General features: G+C 39.3%; 1 protein-coding gene across 1 annotated transcript; it reads right to left on the reverse strand.

Moving 5' to 3' along the window:
* Window positions 1-1,891: 1,891 nt before the first annotated feature.
* LOC115013625 (multidrug and toxin extrusion protein 1-like) lies at window positions 1,892-14,273 on the reverse strand. The gene is made up of 16 exons (XM_029440068.1): window positions 14,012-14,273; window positions 12,109-12,210; window positions 11,936-12,004; window positions 11,576-11,724; window positions 10,375-10,417; window positions 10,187-10,231; window positions 9,999-10,096; window positions 9,664-9,761; window positions 7,851-8,032; window positions 7,443-7,551; window positions 5,881-5,956; window positions 5,485-5,554; window positions 5,257-5,389; window positions 5,055-5,149; window positions 4,123-4,186; window positions 1,892-4,045 (listed from the first exon to the last, which is right to left on the reverse strand). The coding sequence occupies exons 1-16, from the start codon at window positions 14,198-14,200 to the stop codon at window positions 3,804-3,806; spliced, it is 1,764 nt and encodes a 587-aa protein (XP_029295928.1). The 5' UTR covers window positions 14,201-14,273; the 3' UTR covers window positions 1,892-3,803.
* Window positions 14,274-20,304: the final 6,031 nt, after the last annotated feature.

Raw genomic sequence — 20,304 nt, forward strand, 5'->3', positions numbered from 1 at the left:
CTTCGGGCTGTGCCCGACCGGGCTCCGTGGCAAACCCGGCCACCAGGCGCTCGCTGTCGGGCCCTCCCTCTGGGCCTGGCTCCAGACGGGGGCCCCGGGCTTCCTCCGGGCAGGGTCTCTCCTTTCCTTTTCCTTTCTTTCATGAAGTCGTTTTTGAACCATTCTTAGTCTGGCCCCTCACCTGAGACCAATTTGCCTTGGGAGACCCTACCAGGAGCACTAGGCTCCAGACAACACAGCTCTCAGGTTCATAGGGACACACAAACCTCTCCACCACGATAAGGTGATGGTTCCCAGAGAGGTATTTACATAGATAATGTGAAGAAATGTTAGTTACTATTTATATTAAATAAAGCTCAACTCACTCATAACTGTCTTATCATATCAGGGATAATTGGGATATTGTGAATGCATAATATGAGCGCGCCGCTCATATTATGCATTCACAATATCCCAATTATCCCTGGCAGAGTCGTTCGAATACCCCGTATGATGTGACGTGATGACGTCAGACGTCAAAGACCGGAAATGATATAAAAACTGATGTAACCGAGAGGCGGGACGTTTTACTGCGAAGCAGGGTAGAGAGAGACTGCAAAACAGGAACGTCTCAGCTGAGAATATGTTCCATGCTTGACTTATCATATTTCGATTTAACTACAAGTTTTATGTATTGATTCGACATTCAAGCTCCGATTTCTTCAACCTTTTCCTCAACAAGAACTTCTGCCTTTTCAACCAGCATTTATTGTCTCTGACCGTTGGTTTTCTCCTTAATTTGTCCATAAAATACCGCTGAAACAGAAGAAACACATTAAAGTCATCATACGGTAACTTCAGTCAGGGTTTTTGGACATGCACACCTCTCTTCCGCGGAACCTCCAACAGTCTCCGGAAAAGTGGCGCGAACCCCCAGAAAGTGCCGGTTTCAGGAGTATCAAAATAAATGCATATTTAACAAAATAAGACTCCTCTAAATAAATATACAAAGAGGAGTATTATTACAACAAAATATGAACAAATGGATGTTTGTGAAATATAAAACATGTTATCATTTATACATCGGTTACACCTACATGTGTTGATAGTTTGCTTTGATTAAATCCAAAGTGGCAGAAACGAGAAAAGGACTGGCAGCTTCGCCTCGTCCTCACCACTGTCAGGAGGCTGCTCCTCCGGGAGTAGAGTGTGCCAGGGAGACGGACAGATCTTCTGTTAGCACTCAGCAGTTAGCACTGAGTCAGCCGACTCCCCGCCGGACCGTCAAACGTTCTGTTGCTATAGGTTAGACCCAGCGCTCCAGCAATACATCCATGACAACGGCAATAAGTAGACAAACTGCTTGAAACACTGAAATATCAACGTTAGCCATTATTGGTCGATAAGTAGCTACCGTTAACATTAGTTTGATCATAGTTGTGATGTACTTGTTAGTGTCCAGTATGTAGGCTACCGGTTAAGTCTGTTGATCCCAGACTTTTCCCACTCCCACGTTTGTCTTCATCGGCGTTTTGGCGACATGTAGACACAGATTCAAACAATCCTGGACTGTAAACCATTCGAGTTCACTGTTAATTAGATTGAACAAATACCATTTTTTAAAAGTGTATAGTGTATTCGCAGATGTATTTTTGTAATTTTGTTGTAATGGCAGCCAGTATTAATTTTAAATAAATACAAGCACGTCTGCTCGCTGCAGAGCATAAACAAATATAACAATTAAAGTGTTACACGGGTCTACAAAGCTACACATTAATCCTAACAGCAACAAAAAAAAACAGTCAATTATTATCAATATCAATAATAAAATTATATATGGACATATGACAAAGCATAATATGCTCTCTTATAAATGCAGGCAGATAAGATCACTTACATTATATTACTCAACTTAATTGACATTTTGAGTTCCACCCACAGGTTTCACCACGAGCGATTGTTCTGGTAAGGTTTAGCCAGGTTAGATAACTTTAGCGAAATATTTTGAAAAGCTGTTTTTGACAAACTAGCTACTCAAAATATGATTCTGACTTAAGTCTTTGCACTGGAAATGGTCATTTCCAAACAAGAAACAACTAAAAATCACGGTTTAATTAAGAAGACAGATAACTGGTAAAAGTAACAGTTCAAATCCAGAGGAACTGCCAACATTTGACAGGAAGAAACAGCTTTAAAACAGCTACAAATTGACGAGTAACACTTGAGCTGTATGTTTGTTTGTTTTTCTATGATAACAACATGACAGATTTTTTGTCTTTTGTAAAAACTCCACATTTTCAGGAAAAATACAAGACATGACATCAGTGGCCTTTACGGGAACCTTTCTGTACACTGAGCATCTCATCCCGCAGAACTTGGAATCAGTTCTCTCCCAAACTCAGACTCAGGTCAAGCAATGGAACATGAGTTTCCGTGAGATATTTAAGAACGTCCTTGCACTCCTGGATTATAGTCGTTAAAAGGATTCTTTCAAACCCTCTCATGTACTGTGAAACCCTGCTTTTTAATGAGCAATAGTGTTCGGTACTACTTAGCACACACATACATACAACACAGTTATATAAATCCTTTAATGATTTTTTAGCTAGATCAAGAGATGACAAGGATGAGAATACTACCCATAATAGCAAACACTCTCAATGTATTGCTTACATAACTTTGTTGGTATTGCTGATTTTCTCTTTGGTAACTGTATTTGGCAGGAAAACACTACGTCTATGTTACGTGTACATTGTGTATATACTGAAACAACAGACCACGATACAAAGAGTAACTTAAAAGGAACCTGAATAACAAAATATCAGAATTTGCATGTTTTGGTATTGCAACAACAAAACTTTGATGACAAAATAAAAGTAGTACGATTGTTGTTACACACACACACACATGGGTATCTGATAAACGGTCCTACGTTCCCCAGCTCTATATAAAACCTTTGGAACAGTTGCCCCACCCCTCATATTGTGCTAGGCACATCTTAACATTTGACAATATTTTTAAATTCATTATATGAAACTCAGAAATCCGAATACAGTGTTTTACCTCATAACTTTATCGTTATCCTTGATAACGTCGAGACCTTCAAAATCAAATCATATGATAACCATTGGTTTTGTTGTATTTATAGAGCTCTTTGAAGCCTTTTACAATAAAACAAGCAAAGTAATATATATGAAATATATAGACTTAAAAAAGGGAAAGTTTTGACCCAAACACAATAGGAGGAATAATGTTTGATACTGATAGGACATGGCTATGCTCCCCTGTTTACCTGTAAAATACATTTACATTTAAGTGCACTTGAATTGTACCAAAAGTACTGTGTAAACTTCTCAAAGTGTTCCTCTACAATACAAACATCTTCAAAACATTTCCCTTTTTTAACTCTACCTGAGCTACTTAACTTTGCTTGTTTTTCAATTCAAACATGACATACCTCAAGAAATTCATGATTTGCATTAAGCAATTTTCGCCCTCTATGTGCCGGAGTAGGCTTAGTTTCCTATTGCTGTCCAGACCGGTATACGTTGACTGGTTTGGACTGCTTACTCCTCAAAAACAATGTCAGCCTCTTTGCTTTGCTAGATATTCCACGCTTATCCCCTTGTTTAATTCAGCTGTAGAGAAACTCTCCAGGTATATGAGAGGGTTGTTGGCTAAATGCTGCAGGCACAGAGGTTGATTCTCAGTGGGATCATCAGCTGCAGTAACTTTCACTACAAGGTCATTTAGTGTTAAAAATATTGTGTAATAGACCTTATCAATCCTGTCAGCCACCAGTCAACCTTAAATCAGCGGACGACTCATTTCAGCAGCCTGGTGAGGAAGTTACTTGCAAAGATTCCAACGACGACGATGACGACCATGATCAGCAATGTGAGGCCACGCCGTAAGACCAGCTGTTTTATTGACAGAACATTTCCCACTGTCGTGGCAGTGGATTTATTGTGGCCTGAAATATGCACCTCCTGATATGTGTGGTCCTCCTCAGCACTCTCAGAACTGGATGCAGCGTTGCTGACCTGGGACTGGATCTGATTTGAGTCTGGAGGTTTGAGGGACAACCTTTAGTTTTAACAAAATACTGTCACAAGATGCTTCAGTTAATGCCTCGGAGCTTACCTGTATTTTCCATCCCGACCATCTCCTTTTCTTCTTTGATCTGGACTCCTGCTCTCACAAGAGCCTGATGAGACATTAAAAACAATTGTTGGTATCAGGTTTTAAAGGGATAGTTTGGATGTTTTAAAGTGGGGTCGTATGAGGTACTCATCCACAGTCAGTGTGTTTCCTGCAGCACATGGCGGTCTGAACGCCTCCAGTTGGGAGAAACTGACAGCACTACTATCACAGGAGCTGAGCAATGTCCTGCTGTGGACGGGGGAAGCAGCAAAATGTATTTTAGCGACCTAAAATAAAAAAATATTTTTGTGTACTATATAATTAGAATATTTTCTCTTACCTTGCCGTCAGACTGCCCTTTCCAACTATTACTATTATATTATTAACGTATTCGATGTTCTCTTCAACAACAACAACAACAACTCCCGTGTTGTACCTTGCACAACATGGAAGTTGCAAGTCTACCGTTGCCTCGATAGTTTGTTTGTGTGTGTGTTTGGTGTTTTAAACGGTTAGTTCGGAATTCACCAAAGTCACACAATTACACAAACAAACGTAACGATTGAGGCAGCGGTACACCAGTAACTCCTGTTTTCGGGTGAAAAAAAAATCTGGGGGCTTTGAAGAGAGCGTAGATAACGGCTTCAGTTCCCTGACTGACGCCAAGGTGAAAATATAGATTTTTATAGGTCGCTAAAACACATTTAGCTGCTGCCCCCGTCCACAGCAGGACATTGCTCAGCTCCTGTGATGGTAATGCGGTCTGTTTCTCCAAACTGGAGGCGTTCTGACCGCCATCTGCTGCAGGAAACACACTGACTGTGGATGAGTACCTCATACAACTTTAAAACATCCAAACTATCCCTTTAACTTCAAACACATCTCAAGACGTAGTACAAAGTGGCATCATGAGGGGGGGGGTAGGTACGCACCTCTTCAGCAGCCTTCTTCCAATCGAGTTTGTACACAAATGTGACAAAAAATATCGACTGCATTAACACACAAATGGTAAGTCCTGTCCACATTCCTTTGACAGAGACGAGAGAATAGTTTTAATAGCTTGAACATGACTTGACAAGCAGGAGATAAGACTACATACAACACTTATTTCAATTGGTATGTTAATGGTCTTACCTTCAATGCCCATGTTTGCTGCAAACATTAGGGACACACCAATAGGGAAACCAATGAAGTAGTATCCCACTAGGTTACACAGAGCACCAATCAGCTGTTTTCCTGCTCCTCTGAGAACTCCTCCAGCCACAGCCTGTCCATATCAAACAGAGATCTGCTCAAATCCCATTCTGAATCTGTCGGTGTTGGGTCTAAAATTCTTATTACTGGCATGAAATTGTTTCTCACCGCAACGGCATCAGCAAGATGCATGAAGCCAAATATGATCATGACGTCAGCAACCCTCTGTACAATTTCTCTACAAAACATGAAGATAGACATGGACACTACGATGTGATGGTGAGGCATGTTGGCATCTCAAGCTGAACAGATTAGGTTTGCTTGGCTGAACTGAAACTGGGCACATGGCTGCAAACATGTAATGAATAGCTCTCTTGTGTGGCATCAGCAATAAGGTGTTCATTGTTTGTGAGGCAGCATGATGATTATAACCTCAATTAATGTATAACAGTCTGGACAGAAATGTATAACTAAGCCTGCTATGACGACCAACAAGGATACACAAAATGAATGATTCTGTCAGAGCAATAAAGAGAAGAATATTGTGCCGACAACTTTACTCACTGTTCTGATGTGAAGATGTATCCAACGACATTTCTGGCTCCAGTGAGGATGGCTCCAACAAAACACGCAATTATGACTGCCATGGGGAAAAGAAACAAAACAGTTGTTAATTTAAAAAAAATGTTACAAAAAAACATCTAGCATATTTCTTGTAATGGGTCGTAGTATTATTTTTTTCTTCTTTTACATTTGCTTTTACGTGACAGTGTAGGTACAGTGACTGGAAATTGGGGCAGAGAGAAGGAGTGACGTGCAACACAGGTCTCAGGGCTCGAATCCAACCGGTACTCTGCAGTAGTGTGGCATACACTGGAACCTTTGGGTTACCAAGGTGCTAGAGTTACATGACAATGCTATTTTTGGGAAAAGGGAAGTTTTGGGTTCCCTACTGGAGCTGCTGCCCCCGCAACCTGACCCGGATACGTGGTAGACGATGGATGGATGCTATTTCTGTAATTAACATTCAGATCAAATATCAATTCAAACACAATGTATTGATGATGTTCTGAGAACAGCCCAGACGACACAGAGCTGACAGCAGGATCGGTGGAACATTATGACTCAAGACTTTTTTTCTCTGATGCAGTATGGTTTTAAGATAATTAGTACCAACTGGGGATACGTAATATAGGGGACTTGTATATAAATGGAACATTTGCATATTTCCATCAGCTTCAGGTTTCCAGAAATTGGAAATTATGTAAAAGTTTGAGAATGCGAGGCGGGTCAGATCGTATAATATCCCACAATAAGCAGAGTGGGGGAAATAATTGGGTACTCAGATACAAAATAACTATTTACACATGTTCAATAATGCACAGCATTGTTATAACATTATATACAGATTATATTATTCCAAGAAAAAATGACATATAATATTTCCAGAGGACTCAGAGGAAGGTAATTTACTTCACAGCTACGTTCTTTATCTCAAAATACAAGGTTACTGTATTAATAACTCTTTTCTTCTCTAAAGATATGGAATGTTCAGATAGAGCCAACATTCTGGCAAAATCTAAAGATGTAAGAAAACTCAAAGTGGCCCAATATTGAAACTATGGACTGTTGGACAAACTTCAACGGGAGAGATTCTGATTGATCATTAAAGACAAGTTAAAACATTAAGAGAAAAACCTTTAGTCTCATCTCGCAGAAGGAACTGAATCTTAGCTGCAGTGCGGGGTGGGGGAGATAAAGAGTGTGTTTATCTTTGATATGTAGGAAAGAACAGTTTGCAGGTGAAATGATATAAGCACTAGTATTGTTATTATGATTATTGCTATTTTTCCTAAATAATTTCATTAACATATGATCATTATTGTTTTCCTCTTATTATAATTTTTTATTATCTGTTTGTCTATATTGTAAATAAGCATGGCGATACCATGTTTTGTTATCTTTGAAATGATGCTTCACAATACAAACATCAAACAGATAAATAGCTCCAGTTCACTTGTGTATTAACTGTATTTTCAGATGATTGACATGTATTTGTGATGTACTACTACTGCTCAGGTTTAATGGTGTTTCAGGCAACATGTGCTGTATGCATTGGGTCTTACATGCACAAATTATGGGGATTTTGCAAGACAGCTTGGCCTGCTCTATGTTTCCTGCACCGAGAGCATTCCCAACCCGTACGCTGGCAGCAGCAGAGAATCCTAACGGGAACTATGGGAATAAAAATAGATGAGTAATTACCAGATGTTTTTTAATGTTACTTTTATTTAAAGGGACAGTTCACTCAAAAATCTAATTTTTCTTCTTGCAGTGCTATTTATTAATCTAGAATGTTTATGTGTTGACGAGTGTTGGAGATATCGGCCTTCTCTCCAATATAATGGATCTAGATGGCACAGGGGTGAACTGTCCCTTTAACTATAACTTCATTAGTTCAATGGCCAACACAAGCAGAGAGTTAGCGATTAATACATAATTAATGTGTAGGGAAAAACATTTAGAGGAGTTACCATGTAAGCCACAACTGCCAGCTCGTAAGTTATGGACTGAGCGCCCAGCTCAGCTTCACTAATCAATCCGGCCAGGAATCCTCCTATTTCAAACATCCACCACTCAAGACAAAGCATGAGCATACTGGGGATGGCCAGCTGGACGAAGGGACCCCACTCCTGCAGGCATTCCATTGTCCAACCTGTGGGTCAAAGGTTGGATGTTAAGCTGTTGGTTATCTTTTCATTTCATGTTAGAGCTATCTCTTGTGAGCAGTTGGGTTTGCTAAAATACAGAAAAGGATGGACGTATGCTGATGTGAGATTTATGGTAGAAATTCTTTCATCCGTATGAGTTTATTATGTGAAATTATTCAAATACTGCAGATGTATTTTAAAAGTCATAAAGTGGGCTTCAGGGTTCACTTAATAAATCAATAATTGTGCACACGTTTAGTTCAAGTCAGAATGTACTGCTGGCAAATTATTGCTAGTTTTACATAACAAGCTTCTGAGAAATTATATAACGTTATATAAGACCTAAGAACTAGAATGTTCACAAAGGAAAACCGATCAGGAAGTTGTGAAAGACCAGAGACTTGAAGGATGAAAGAAGGTGATATTACTGGATGGAACAAGAGAAGCAGGTGATGATATACAATTCAGTCGCTTATGCCAACTCCACATTTGGCTGAAGAGCTACTGCAGGAACAGAGACTTCCCCTTTGTGGACAATTTCACTACCTTTTTTTAAATGGACCTCAGCTTTTTAAAAACAATGGCCTTCACCCTTCCCGGGTATTCTCATTCCTTTTACCAAAGAACATTCACCTGACCTTGCTCTCTTGTGAAGCCTCTAACAGCTGACAGACAGTGAATTGTGGTGTTCCCCAAGGCTCAATCTTAGGGCCTGCACTTTTTTAATTTATATATGCTTCCACTTGGAAACGTCATCCGGAGACAGGGCATAAGTTTCCATAGTTATGCTGATGACACACAGCTCTACATTGCCATGTCTTCTGATGACTCAGGACCAATAGATGTAGATATCAGGCTATGGATGGATGGTTCTGAACCTCAGAGAGAGAAACTGGGTTCAAAACTTCATGTCAGTAAAGAACCTAGGGGTTATATTTGACTCAGAACTCAGTTTTGAACCACATGTTTGAAATGTAAAAGTGCTTTTTTACTGTAATACTATATTTTCTGGTCTCCCTTAAAAGAATGTAGCTCCACTACAATTACTGCAAACCTCAGCTGAACAAGTATTAACGAGGACCAGAAATATTTCACACATTACTCATTACACATTATTTTAAAGACTGCACTGGCTACCTGTCTGCTTCAGAATTGATTTTAAAATACTTTATTGTTTTTTAAAGCTCTGAATGTCTTGATCCTAGCTATTTATCAGATTTGCTTTAAACTTAAGAACCATGTAGGACCCTCAGGTTTTCTGGGAGTGAGGCATCTTTTTTATTACTACGAGACAACAAGACCCTACTACAAGACCCATTATTTTAGCTTGGCTTTTAATTAAATGTTATGTAGTCTTGTTTTATCCAGTCGTGTGTTTATTGAGTTTTGTTGGTTTTTATTAATCACAAAGTTATGTGTTGCTCTGTCTATGGACTGGGAGGGGGGTGTTGGCATTGGTTTTTTTTTGTGAAGCACTTTGTTTTATTTCTTTGTCTATGAAAAGTGCGGTATGAATAAAGTTTGATTGACTGATTGATTGATTTAATGTAGTCCACCCCATTAGAACACAAGAAAACATTTGAATCAATTTCATGTTGTGGTAAAAATGTCTCAATAACATGAGAAAACAACTGACCTCCCCACGTGGCCTTGTGCAGACCCCTCCAGCAGATGTAGACGAATAAGACCACAGCCAGCACATACTGGGAGATAGCGTTGGCTGCAGCAGAGCCACTTATAAAACAAAAAAAAAGCATTTAGAGGAAACAGTAGAAAGCACAATTATTTTCACATTTTGTTGACAGCTCTTTGCGGTTATGAAAATAGAATATTAATTGTGTGTTCAGATGGCCATTCAGATTAGTGTAAATAAGTTACTGAAAAATAACACAGTGACAAGATAAATAGATATCTCTGTATAATGTCATCCAATACAGCACTACTGCAATATAGTGATGTTGGGAAACTCACGCAACGCCCAAATCCAGACGGTATAGGAAGACGTAGTTGATGACTGCGTTGAAGATATTTGCAATGGCTCCAGTTACAACCTGAGGCCATATAATTCCCTGTAAACCAAAACACATAGTATCAATATCAATTTTAACAACATTGGTCCAGCCATAAACTTTAACATCAGTGGGTTTGCATAGCTGCACCTGATTTTGAAGATACCTCCCCTGCAGCTGGTACATAAAAGCTGCCTGAAGAAGGAAACAGAAAATTGGATCAGGGTCACTTTGGCATACTGTTGGAATCGTCAGATTGAGTAATGATGTTATATGAAAGCTCTTTATGTATTGTGTCATTATCTTCATACACAGGGTTTAGAATGCACCACACTCACCGGCAGAGCAGGCATGAAGATCTTCACATAAAGCTGGGCCAGACTTCATGCAGAAAGGCGACAAACAAAAAGGAGAAAGTTGCTTAGTTTTGGCACGACTGTTTGCAACATGGCGGCTATGTAACATACAGTATGACCCTAGTGAGGCACAAGCGTCAGTTTAATGCAGGTTTAATGTTAACAGTGTTAAGTTATTGCAAGTTAATATCTAAAAGTGTAAACAGTTGTTCACTCTAGAAAATGCCACATGCCCAGCAGTGTCACTAAATGAGATGCTGAAGGTGTATGTAGTTTAGGGGAGGGAGTAGCATCTAAAGGCAGCTTAACGTTATTTCAGGTCTAGAGAATTGTTAGAGGGCTCAGCACATGTATGACTGCACAGCCTGATACACACTGCAGGGCCTGATGACAACAGCAACACTGGGCTTCTATAGGAATGCGCACCCATGTTTTGGCACATTTTACTGTGCATTGAAAACTGACAATACACATTCATACACTGTCAGTCTATATAAGTCTATGCAGTCTATACAAGTTCTCCCACACTACACCCCCTTCTCTGCTCCCTTCACTGGCTACCAGTGACGGCCCGAATCTGCTTCAAGACTCTGGTGCTGGCCTACCGTGCTGTGAATGGATCAGCCCCTTCCTACATCCAGGCCATGGTCGAACCATACACCCCAGCGTGTTCACTTCGCTCTGCGTCGACCAATCGGCTCTCCACTCCCTCACTACAAAATGGTGGAACAACTTCCCCATTGATGTCAGGACAGCAGACAGTCTTCACACCTTCCGTCGCAGACTTTAAACTTACCTGTTTCGACTGCACCTCGGCGAATGAAGAAAACTAAATAACTGTTCTTTGTATGTTGCACTTATATTGGTTTGGCTTATTTATAGCTAATAGTTGAATTTGTATTCTATTGTTTCTGTATGTTTCTGTATGTTGCACTTCAAACTGGCTTATTTGAAGATAGTGTTCACTTATACCATTGTACCTATTTGAAGCTATTGTACTTACAAGATTCTTGCTGTTCGGAGTTGTATCTCCATGATTGTCTGCACTTTTTGTACGTCGCTTTGGACAAAAGCGTCAGCTAAATGAACTGTAATGTAATGTAATATAAGATTGTACAGCAGTATCACTAAAGGGAAAGAGACTGTAGGCTTATGTTGTTTTGGGGATTAAATGATGTCTAACCTGGCGACCTCTGAGCTCTGTCTGACAGCGAGCAGGAGAGCTTCAGTGTTGATGAGGATAGCCCAGCAGGGAAAACAGGCCAGCAGCAGAATCAGAATCCCCCTCTGGAGAATCACACCCACACGCTTCAGGTTACCGCTCCCATACGTCTGCATGAAACAGGTAGACGGATACTCAAATAAGAAGAGTTGGAAAAAAACAAATCACACCAAGGGTCTGGGAAAACTAACATGAAACAAAAGCTCATTGTTGAGTTGTTTTAAAAGAGGCCTCCCCAGGACAAGCTAGGAACACAGCAGTAGAGGTTGTGTGTGTCTTGGTTAGATAAATGAAGTGAAAGAGCAATGGTGAGGACTCTACCTGGGATATGAGCGTATCACAAGTTAACGACAAACCAGTGCCAATGGAAATACCAGTGACATTAACCACCTGCCAAAAAAAAAACATAATTCAGGGAAAACACATTTATATTACAAGATAAATAACTGACAGGCAGGCCAAACACAGATTAGGACTTGAAAAAGTCTCCTCACCGCTATGGATAAAGCTACTCCTGCTAGTTCAGTTTTCCCCAGGTGACCACAGAACACAGTGCTGACGAAGCTGATCATAAACACCATCATCTGGGAAATGACCTGAGGTACATAGACAAACAATAGCCTTCCTCGTTTTCTTGTTCATACAAGGGGCAGAGATACATTCATACAAAGCATTATATAAACATGAGGCATCGCAGAAAGTCTAAGTAAATCATTATCATAAGGTAACAAATATGTAAGGGAGCACGTGTTCTCGTGGTTCCATCTTTGGAAGAGATTTTAAATAAGATGTGCAACAATTTGATAAATATTCTGGTGACACTTTCTATGAAGACCACAGCTATAGTGCATTCATAGTGAATTATAATACACACACAGTCTGGGGTATGTCATGTATTTAAAAGAGCCATTATCATAAGGGATTATTTTGCATACAAATACATTACTTTTTTATGTTTTAATGAAGCAAGCATTATTCTAGATGCATCAATATGTACTCCACTTTACTGAACACATACAATGACAACTTATGATACTGCTATTACAGCATACTATGAGTCCTTACAACAGTTGATTGTTGAGGTGTGTAAAGGTGTATAAATGTATTATTATGTATCAGTCAACCTCTAGTTTAAGACTAGTCAAGAGCATTATAAATGCATTATAATTCACTATGAATGCCCTCATAATGCACCATAGATGTTTTTATAGAAAGCGTAAATATTAAAAATAATTAATAAATAAATAAATTAAATAATTAAATTAATTAAACTTCTTAATAACAATGGTTGCAGATATTCCACAAGATTAGAGAGGTGTGTGTTATTCAACAATGTAAATATATAGAACTCTATAGTTATAGAACTTTAGTTATTCAAAAGAAAATCTGAAAAGGACTTTAATTAGTAAAGATTTATAAAACGTCATGGATTTCATTGTAATGCATCTGAACTTGTAAACATAAACTTCTATGTAAATGGTACATTTCTATCTATTTTTGTATTACTACTTACTCTTGAAACTTTGATGAATTATTTCACCTTTATTTTTATATTCTTATCCTTTTTATTTGTTCAAGCACAGTATGACTTGGTATCTAATAGTGGAGGTATCTTCGTAAGCCATTGTTGACTTCTATCCTCTCCTGCAGAAACCTTTTCTTAAATCCTCCCTTGCCTTTTTATATGAGTATGTGTGCAAATACATTTAAAAAATATAAAAATAAATAAACAAAGAAATATAAACATGAGAACACACATTTTAAACAAAAGCAAGCCCCACTTTTATGAGCTGCAACAAACACATTAATGCATCAACAATTATAATGCAATAATATAATAGACATTATTCTGAAAGGGTCATTCTCCATAATGAGTACTTTTATTTTTGGTACTTGAAGTATATTTGGATATATATATATACTTTTGTTATTTTACTGAAGTAATATTTTGAATGTATTGTAACAGAGTATGTCTATACTGTGGTATTGGTATTTTTGTATTAAGTAAACTAAAAACACAATAATATATAATAATAATATAGGCACAATAGAAACTGAAATTGAAGGGACCTAAGGTGACACCTGTATTATTATTATTATCATTATTATTATTATTATTATTATTATTATTATTAGTAGTAGTAGTAGTAGTATTTTAAAGCCCCCATTTTGTAATGGGAGCCTGGGTTTATTTAATATTACGTTAAGTAGCACATACTGTATTCCTTAATAAATGTATGCTAATGCTATAAAGTAATAACACATGAACTACTAATGTAGGCTATACAGAATGCACAGAGCGAAACGTGGACACATCCAAACAACGTTTTAGTTAGCACTCAACATTCAGTTAACTGTTTCATTTAAAGTTCCGTTCACACAGTAGAGTGAGTTTACCACTGGTCCCGCTAGTTTGAAAAGTTGAACCAGCTCATGCCGGTAGTCCGGCGGGATGAAGACTCGTATGTTCCTCAGGCAAGAGCCCCAGCCATCACCGGAGCTTTGAACAGAAGCCGCTTCACCTGCTTTTAAATCTTCCTTCACTCCCTCGCAATATTTAATTGGTGTTTTGCTAGAACCGTCCATGACTGTGGGGTTCTCAACAGACAGACGGGGCTAATTTCCGTTACTGCTTTAACAAGTGTCTGACAATGTCAAACGTGGATGGTTACATTTGTGTTTGATAGTCGGAGGAAGGGTTACGCACGTGGTGTAGGAGTGTCCTCCGAGCCAACCACCTAGTGCAGCATTTTTTGGGCGTCACTGCAATTGGGTAGACCTAGTGTTGCCTTCATGTGCACGTCATAGAGTAGGGGTCGGGAATCTATGGCTCGCGAGCCATATATGGCTCTTTCGATAACGCAATATAGCTCGCAGACAATTTTGAGCTGACATTTAACATGATTAACAGGTAATAAATAATTATATTGTGTCATTTTAAAATAAAACATTTAGCAGCGGATTTGTTTTTAGTTCTCCCTCTCTTTCCTCCGCTCGGTCTCTGGCTGTAGTTGAGGGTGTGTTCACACGTGTGTGCGTAGGGGGCGGAGCCCCGCCCGTCGCGAAACCGAGCAGAGGAGAAACTGCACAAAGCAAGCAGTAGATTGGGGGTGTCAAACTCAATCACAGAGGGCCAACATTAAAACTGGGACTACGTCGCGGGCCAAACACGGTCCACATTTATTGAACAGGATACTGTTGGGTTTTGAGGCCCAAAGGGCGCTGAGATAGTCTTTCAATTGAATCCAGTAAACTTCTAGTTGATCAAGATACTTATTTATTTAAAGTGATGATGACAGCAATGTCAAAAAATACCCTCAGCCGAGGACACTTTCACACACCAAGTCCACAGTCCGAATCAATAAAGAGCCAGTTAGCTGTCTGTTGGTACAAGTGAAAGTGTTACAAAAACATCATAATCATTTTGCTATATTCTCTACAGAAGGGTGTCGTCGTCCCTCATTGGTCCATGTTGGCGCGGTTATGCCCCTTGGTGGGCCGTCTTGTGGGTGGCGAGATGGAGGTGGACCTGAAACTCTTTGAAGAGAACCTACAGTGCTTCATTCATAACTAATATAGTGCTCATTATACATTTGTGCAGAAATACATGTTGTGCAATAATACATTTTGATTGAGGTGGACGAGTACATGTGATAATCATTAAATGTGACACAATACAATCAGGAGTTTATTTACTTCTCAATACACATATTGGATAAAGTGCAAAAAGATATGAAACATATTTAAGTCAACTGCAAACGGATTGTTGAGCAGTTCAATTTAAATATCTGAGCTGCAAAGTCGGCAAATGGTCTCAGTTGATCAGCAGAATGCAGTCGGGAACACAGCGGTGGAGATGTTTGTCAGTGTTTGGAAACACGTAGTGACCAAAGTTTCCTTCTGCATCAGAGTCTCTCACAGGCAGCTCGGCATCATACATGTCTGTGATCACACGGCCCTGAAGCTGCAGGTTTAACAGTGAGATGCTTCGTTATGTCGCACAAACAGGCCAGCTCACATCGTCCCAGAGATCTGTGGTGTGTTTCCCTTTGCTTTCCAAAAACTTTCATTTCATTCACATATTTAGTTACTTCCTCGAATGTCTTTTCCCGTGGTTGTGCCATGCATTGATTTACCAAAACTGGCGGGCCAGTTATGACAGACATATGATATTTTCTCGCGGGCCGGATATAATTGCCTTGAGTTTGACCCCCGTGCAGTAAACACTGAAACGTGCACATAAATGAGATAAATAACGTAAGCGTTTAGTTTATTTAATAAAAGAGCACGTGTTCAATGAAACACTGATACCGCTATTAGTTCTCGGAGACGTGCTATTCTTAAAAAATGCAAGCATAAAGTTGCATTCAAATCTATTAAATATATGGCTCTCAAGGAAATACATAAAAAAATATTTGGCTTTTATGGCCCTCCCAGCCAAAAAGGTTCCCGACCCCTGTCATAGGGTTTAGTTTACGTACACTCGTCGTGTTAAAAGGCTAGGATGATGGCATAGTCATACAATATGTGTGTGCCTGCCCAGTACAAGTACTCAGATCTTTTGGAAGTAGAAATAGCAGAGTATAACAATTATTCATTACAAGTAAAAGTCCTGAGTTCAAAATGTTACTTAAGTAAGTGTAAATAAATATTATCAGTTAAATGTACTAACAGTATCAAAGGTACTCATGATGCACAAAGTGTTATATTATCATAGAATCATTTTATTCTGTTTTGTTTTTTTAATCACAAATGAATACTTGTTAGAGCATTTTAATGTTGTAATTCGTCAACGTGGAGCCATATAAATATCATAGAAAAATAGCCTGGATGAGTTTTTTAATGTATAAAAGTAACTAGCAACTGCAATTGTTAAATAAATGTAGTGGAGTAAAAACTTCTATTTCTGCCTCTGAATCAAATGGGGTAAAATTATAAAGTAGACCACAATTGAAATACTCAAGTAAAGTAAAAGTACCTCAACATTGTATGTACTCGGTTACATTCCACCACTGTGTGTGCCATTGCCCTAGTTTTTGCCTCTCGTGTGCTTTTACAAATGGAACATTTTAGACCTACATATCAATGGCATTTGTAAATGTAAGTAAAAAACACGCACGCACGCACGCACACACACACACACACACACACACACACACACACACACACACACACACACACACACACACACACACACACACACACACACAGAGTAGTTATCTAAATATAGAGCTCAGACATGTATCTGCAAAGTATTACAGTGAAGACACATGCCCACAAATACACTAAAACATATTTGCTTTATGAGTACTTTAATTAAAACATAAAGCTGTTAAATGCTGTTGACTCATGGCTGTAATTATGACTTTTTCTCCATCTGCAACTTAAATGACATGTAAATAACACTTAAGACAATGAAACATCCAAAAATACTTTAATTGAAAGCAGTGGTAGAAAGTATCTAAGTGCATTAACTCAAGTACTGGACATTAGAACAATTTGTGGTAATTGTATTTTACTTGAGTATTTTCCATTTTATGCTAATCTCTACTTCTACTTCTATATATCTCAGAAAGCTACAAACATATGATGATTTTATAGAATATGATGCATTGCTGTAGATTAAACTTCCCAACTGTGGCAGTGGAGTACGGTTATGGCGCTGGCTGCTGGTGGAGAGGTGGGAGTGACTCAGCTGGAGATCAGACAGCTGGATAGAATCAGGTAATCAGTCACATGATATAAGCGTGGCGGTAACCTGGTTCTGGTCTCTTGCACTAAACTGAGTCCAAGATTAGGAGACGTGGCCAAGCCGAGAACTATATACTTTAACTTAAGTAAGGATTTGAATACAGGACTTTTACTTGTAGTGGAATATGTTCAAAGTGTGGTAGTAAGTAGTGATGGGCAAATTAAGCTTTTGTGAAGCACTGACGCTTTTCAGCCAATTGCTTCGGAAATGGGTTCTTTACTCGAAGCTTCAGTTACAGTGACCTCTACTGGCGAAGTGCAAGGCTGCAGTGGATTTGCCTTGAACATTCTTTGATATATACACACACACACACACACACACACACACACACACACACACACGGACTGAATATCATGTTCTATTTACAAATAAAGATTAATGAAATTGTGTATTGTGTTATTGAGGAGAGTGCTGGGAAAATATGGCATAGGTTGGGTGTGCTTGTGTAACTCTGTCAGGGGGTGATTATGTGGGATGGGGAACACTCACAGATTTTTATTGAGGAACATTATTTTTTCAACAGTTTTTGGATTGAGCCGGTTTCTTTTTTTGCTCACAACTTCCCCACATTTGGAAACTACTCGCTCACAAGGAACAGATGATGCTGGGGTGCATAACAATTGTTTCGCTAGTTGAAACAGATGAGGGTACACATTTTGATGGTTCAGCCAGTAAGCCAGTGGATCTTCTGATCTTGCCAGTGGTGGATCAGTCATGTACCGCTGCAACTCCACTGTAGCATCCGCTGTGGCATTCCTTGCCCTTCTTGTTTCAGAATTATCTCTGTCCAGAGTTTCCCAAAGGTTAATACCTGAAAGACACACATTACTGTAATCATCAGTACTAAATGGTTTTAATTTGTATCCTTTTTTACTTGAACTGATATTGTCCTGCATTTAATCAATTACCTATTTATAACATTACCTGTGGATGATGGATTTTTACCATTTGCTGGTGCTGGTGGAGCTGATGTGGAGGGCTGTTCTTCTGTAGGTGTGTATCTTATCAATTGTGAGCATTGTGCTGTCAGTTGTTTTACTAATGCCTGTGCCTGTACTTGATTGTAGAATCCAATTGTTTTGAATCTAGGATCCAGCAGTGTTGAAAGATCAATGCTGTTTGGTTCTCCATAGTGTCAAACTTGTTTTGCATCACTGACACTAAGTTCTGTCCCAGTAGTTTAGCTGTGTTGTGGCTTATTTTCCCATTGTGTCATACAAGTATAACATTAACATTTTTGTCATTGGGATAACCTTAGACCCTGACACTCTCTTCTCTTCGGACAGTTCTACTGCCTGGTAAAAGGGGCCGAATAATTGCAGGCATGCAGCGGCTGTTTCATAGTCCTCAGAGGTCAGAGGTCTCACGTCTGTTCTCAGCGTCGCAAGAGCTGCCCCCACTGACTGTCTCTCTTTGAAAAGGCGTTGTAGCATGAGGAAGGTGCGGTTCCAGCGTGTGTCCACCTCCTGAATAAGCTTCATGACTGGACGATTCATCTGCTCCTGCACTTCTCTGAGCTTCTCTTTTGCTGTTGTGCTGGTTTTGAAGAATGTGACTACTTTCCGTGCCCTTGTGCGTAGGCCTTGTAGTCCAGGAGTTGCATCAATAGACTTCTTCACCACTAAATTTAGTGAATGAGCAAAGCAAAATGCATGTCTTAGATTTAAACTTCTGACAGAGGCAACCATATTAGCTCCTGCATCTGTCACAATCGAGGTCACTTTGCCTTCAGTGCCCCATTCCTCCATGAGAGACCTCATTGCAGCAGTGATGTTAGCAGCTGTATGAGCTTCAGGGAAAGGCAGCACTCCCAAAAGCACTGTGGCCAGCTTCGCAGAGTCATCCACATAATGGCAGGTCACTACTAGATATGCGTCCATATTAATGGAGGTCCACATATCAGCAGTCAGGCTCAGAGCCTCGACCCTCTGCATGGCCTTGGCCTTCTCCTCCTCATATTTCTGGACCACCATGTTCTTCAGAGCCCATCTGGATGGAAGAGTGTATGTGGGATCAAGCAATGCCACAAACTCCTTGAAGCCACAGTCATCCACGATGGAAAATGGCTGTTCTCGCTTCCGGTCCACTAAGACGAATAAATAAAGACAAAGAAAGAAAACGAATAAAAGAAAATAAGCTTTTTATCTGAAATTGCATTTAAATGAAGCAGGCTATGATTCATGGAATACAGTTATATCATATTGTATTAGTGTGTCTAGTTAATAATAATAATAATAATAATAATAATAATAATAATATAATACATATACCCACTTCTGTTTCCCTGGTTAACAGCAGCAGCTCCATGCTTGGCAGTGAAGTGCCTAATCATGGAGGAAGTATTCCCATGATACTTCAGTTCAGTTGAACACGTCAAGCATAAAAATGTAATTTCAATCTATATAAATAATAATAAATAATATATAAAGCTATAGCCTAATGGCTACACTAATCATATACATCATTTTACTACGCGACATATTAAATAGCCAGCATACATACCTTATCATGAGCGATCAGATTGAAGTGTTCCCACATATCAGAACGACCTCTCTTCCTGGCTGGCTCCATAATGATCCAATACAATTGCAATACCAACATCTCAACAGCAATAACGTATACTACTACAACAACAACCCACAAATTGTGCATTGTTTAGAGCGGTTATAAAGTGTTGAGGCACTCAAATTCAAAACTGTCTCAACCTGTCAGAATCGAGACGAGGCAGTGGCAGCAAATCACCTGATTGGACCACGAACCAGTCCGGTGATTCATTCAGGAAATGAAGCCAGTTAGTGCTTCATACGTCATATGTCACGTGATTTGAAGCAAGCTTCGAAGCAGTGGTTCGATGGAATTGTAGTCCAGAGTTTGAAGCACGTATCGAAGCTTCAGTATCACACTGCACTCCATCACTAGTAGTAAGTAAAGATTGCTA

This window comes from Cottoperca gobio, chromosome 1 (genome assembly GCF_900634415.1).
Source record: "Cottoperca gobio chromosome 1, fCotGob3.1, whole genome shotgun sequence".
In the NCBI taxonomy this organism is placed as follows: domain Eukaryota; kingdom Metazoa; phylum Chordata; class Actinopteri; order Perciformes; family Bovichtidae; genus Cottoperca; species Cottoperca gobio.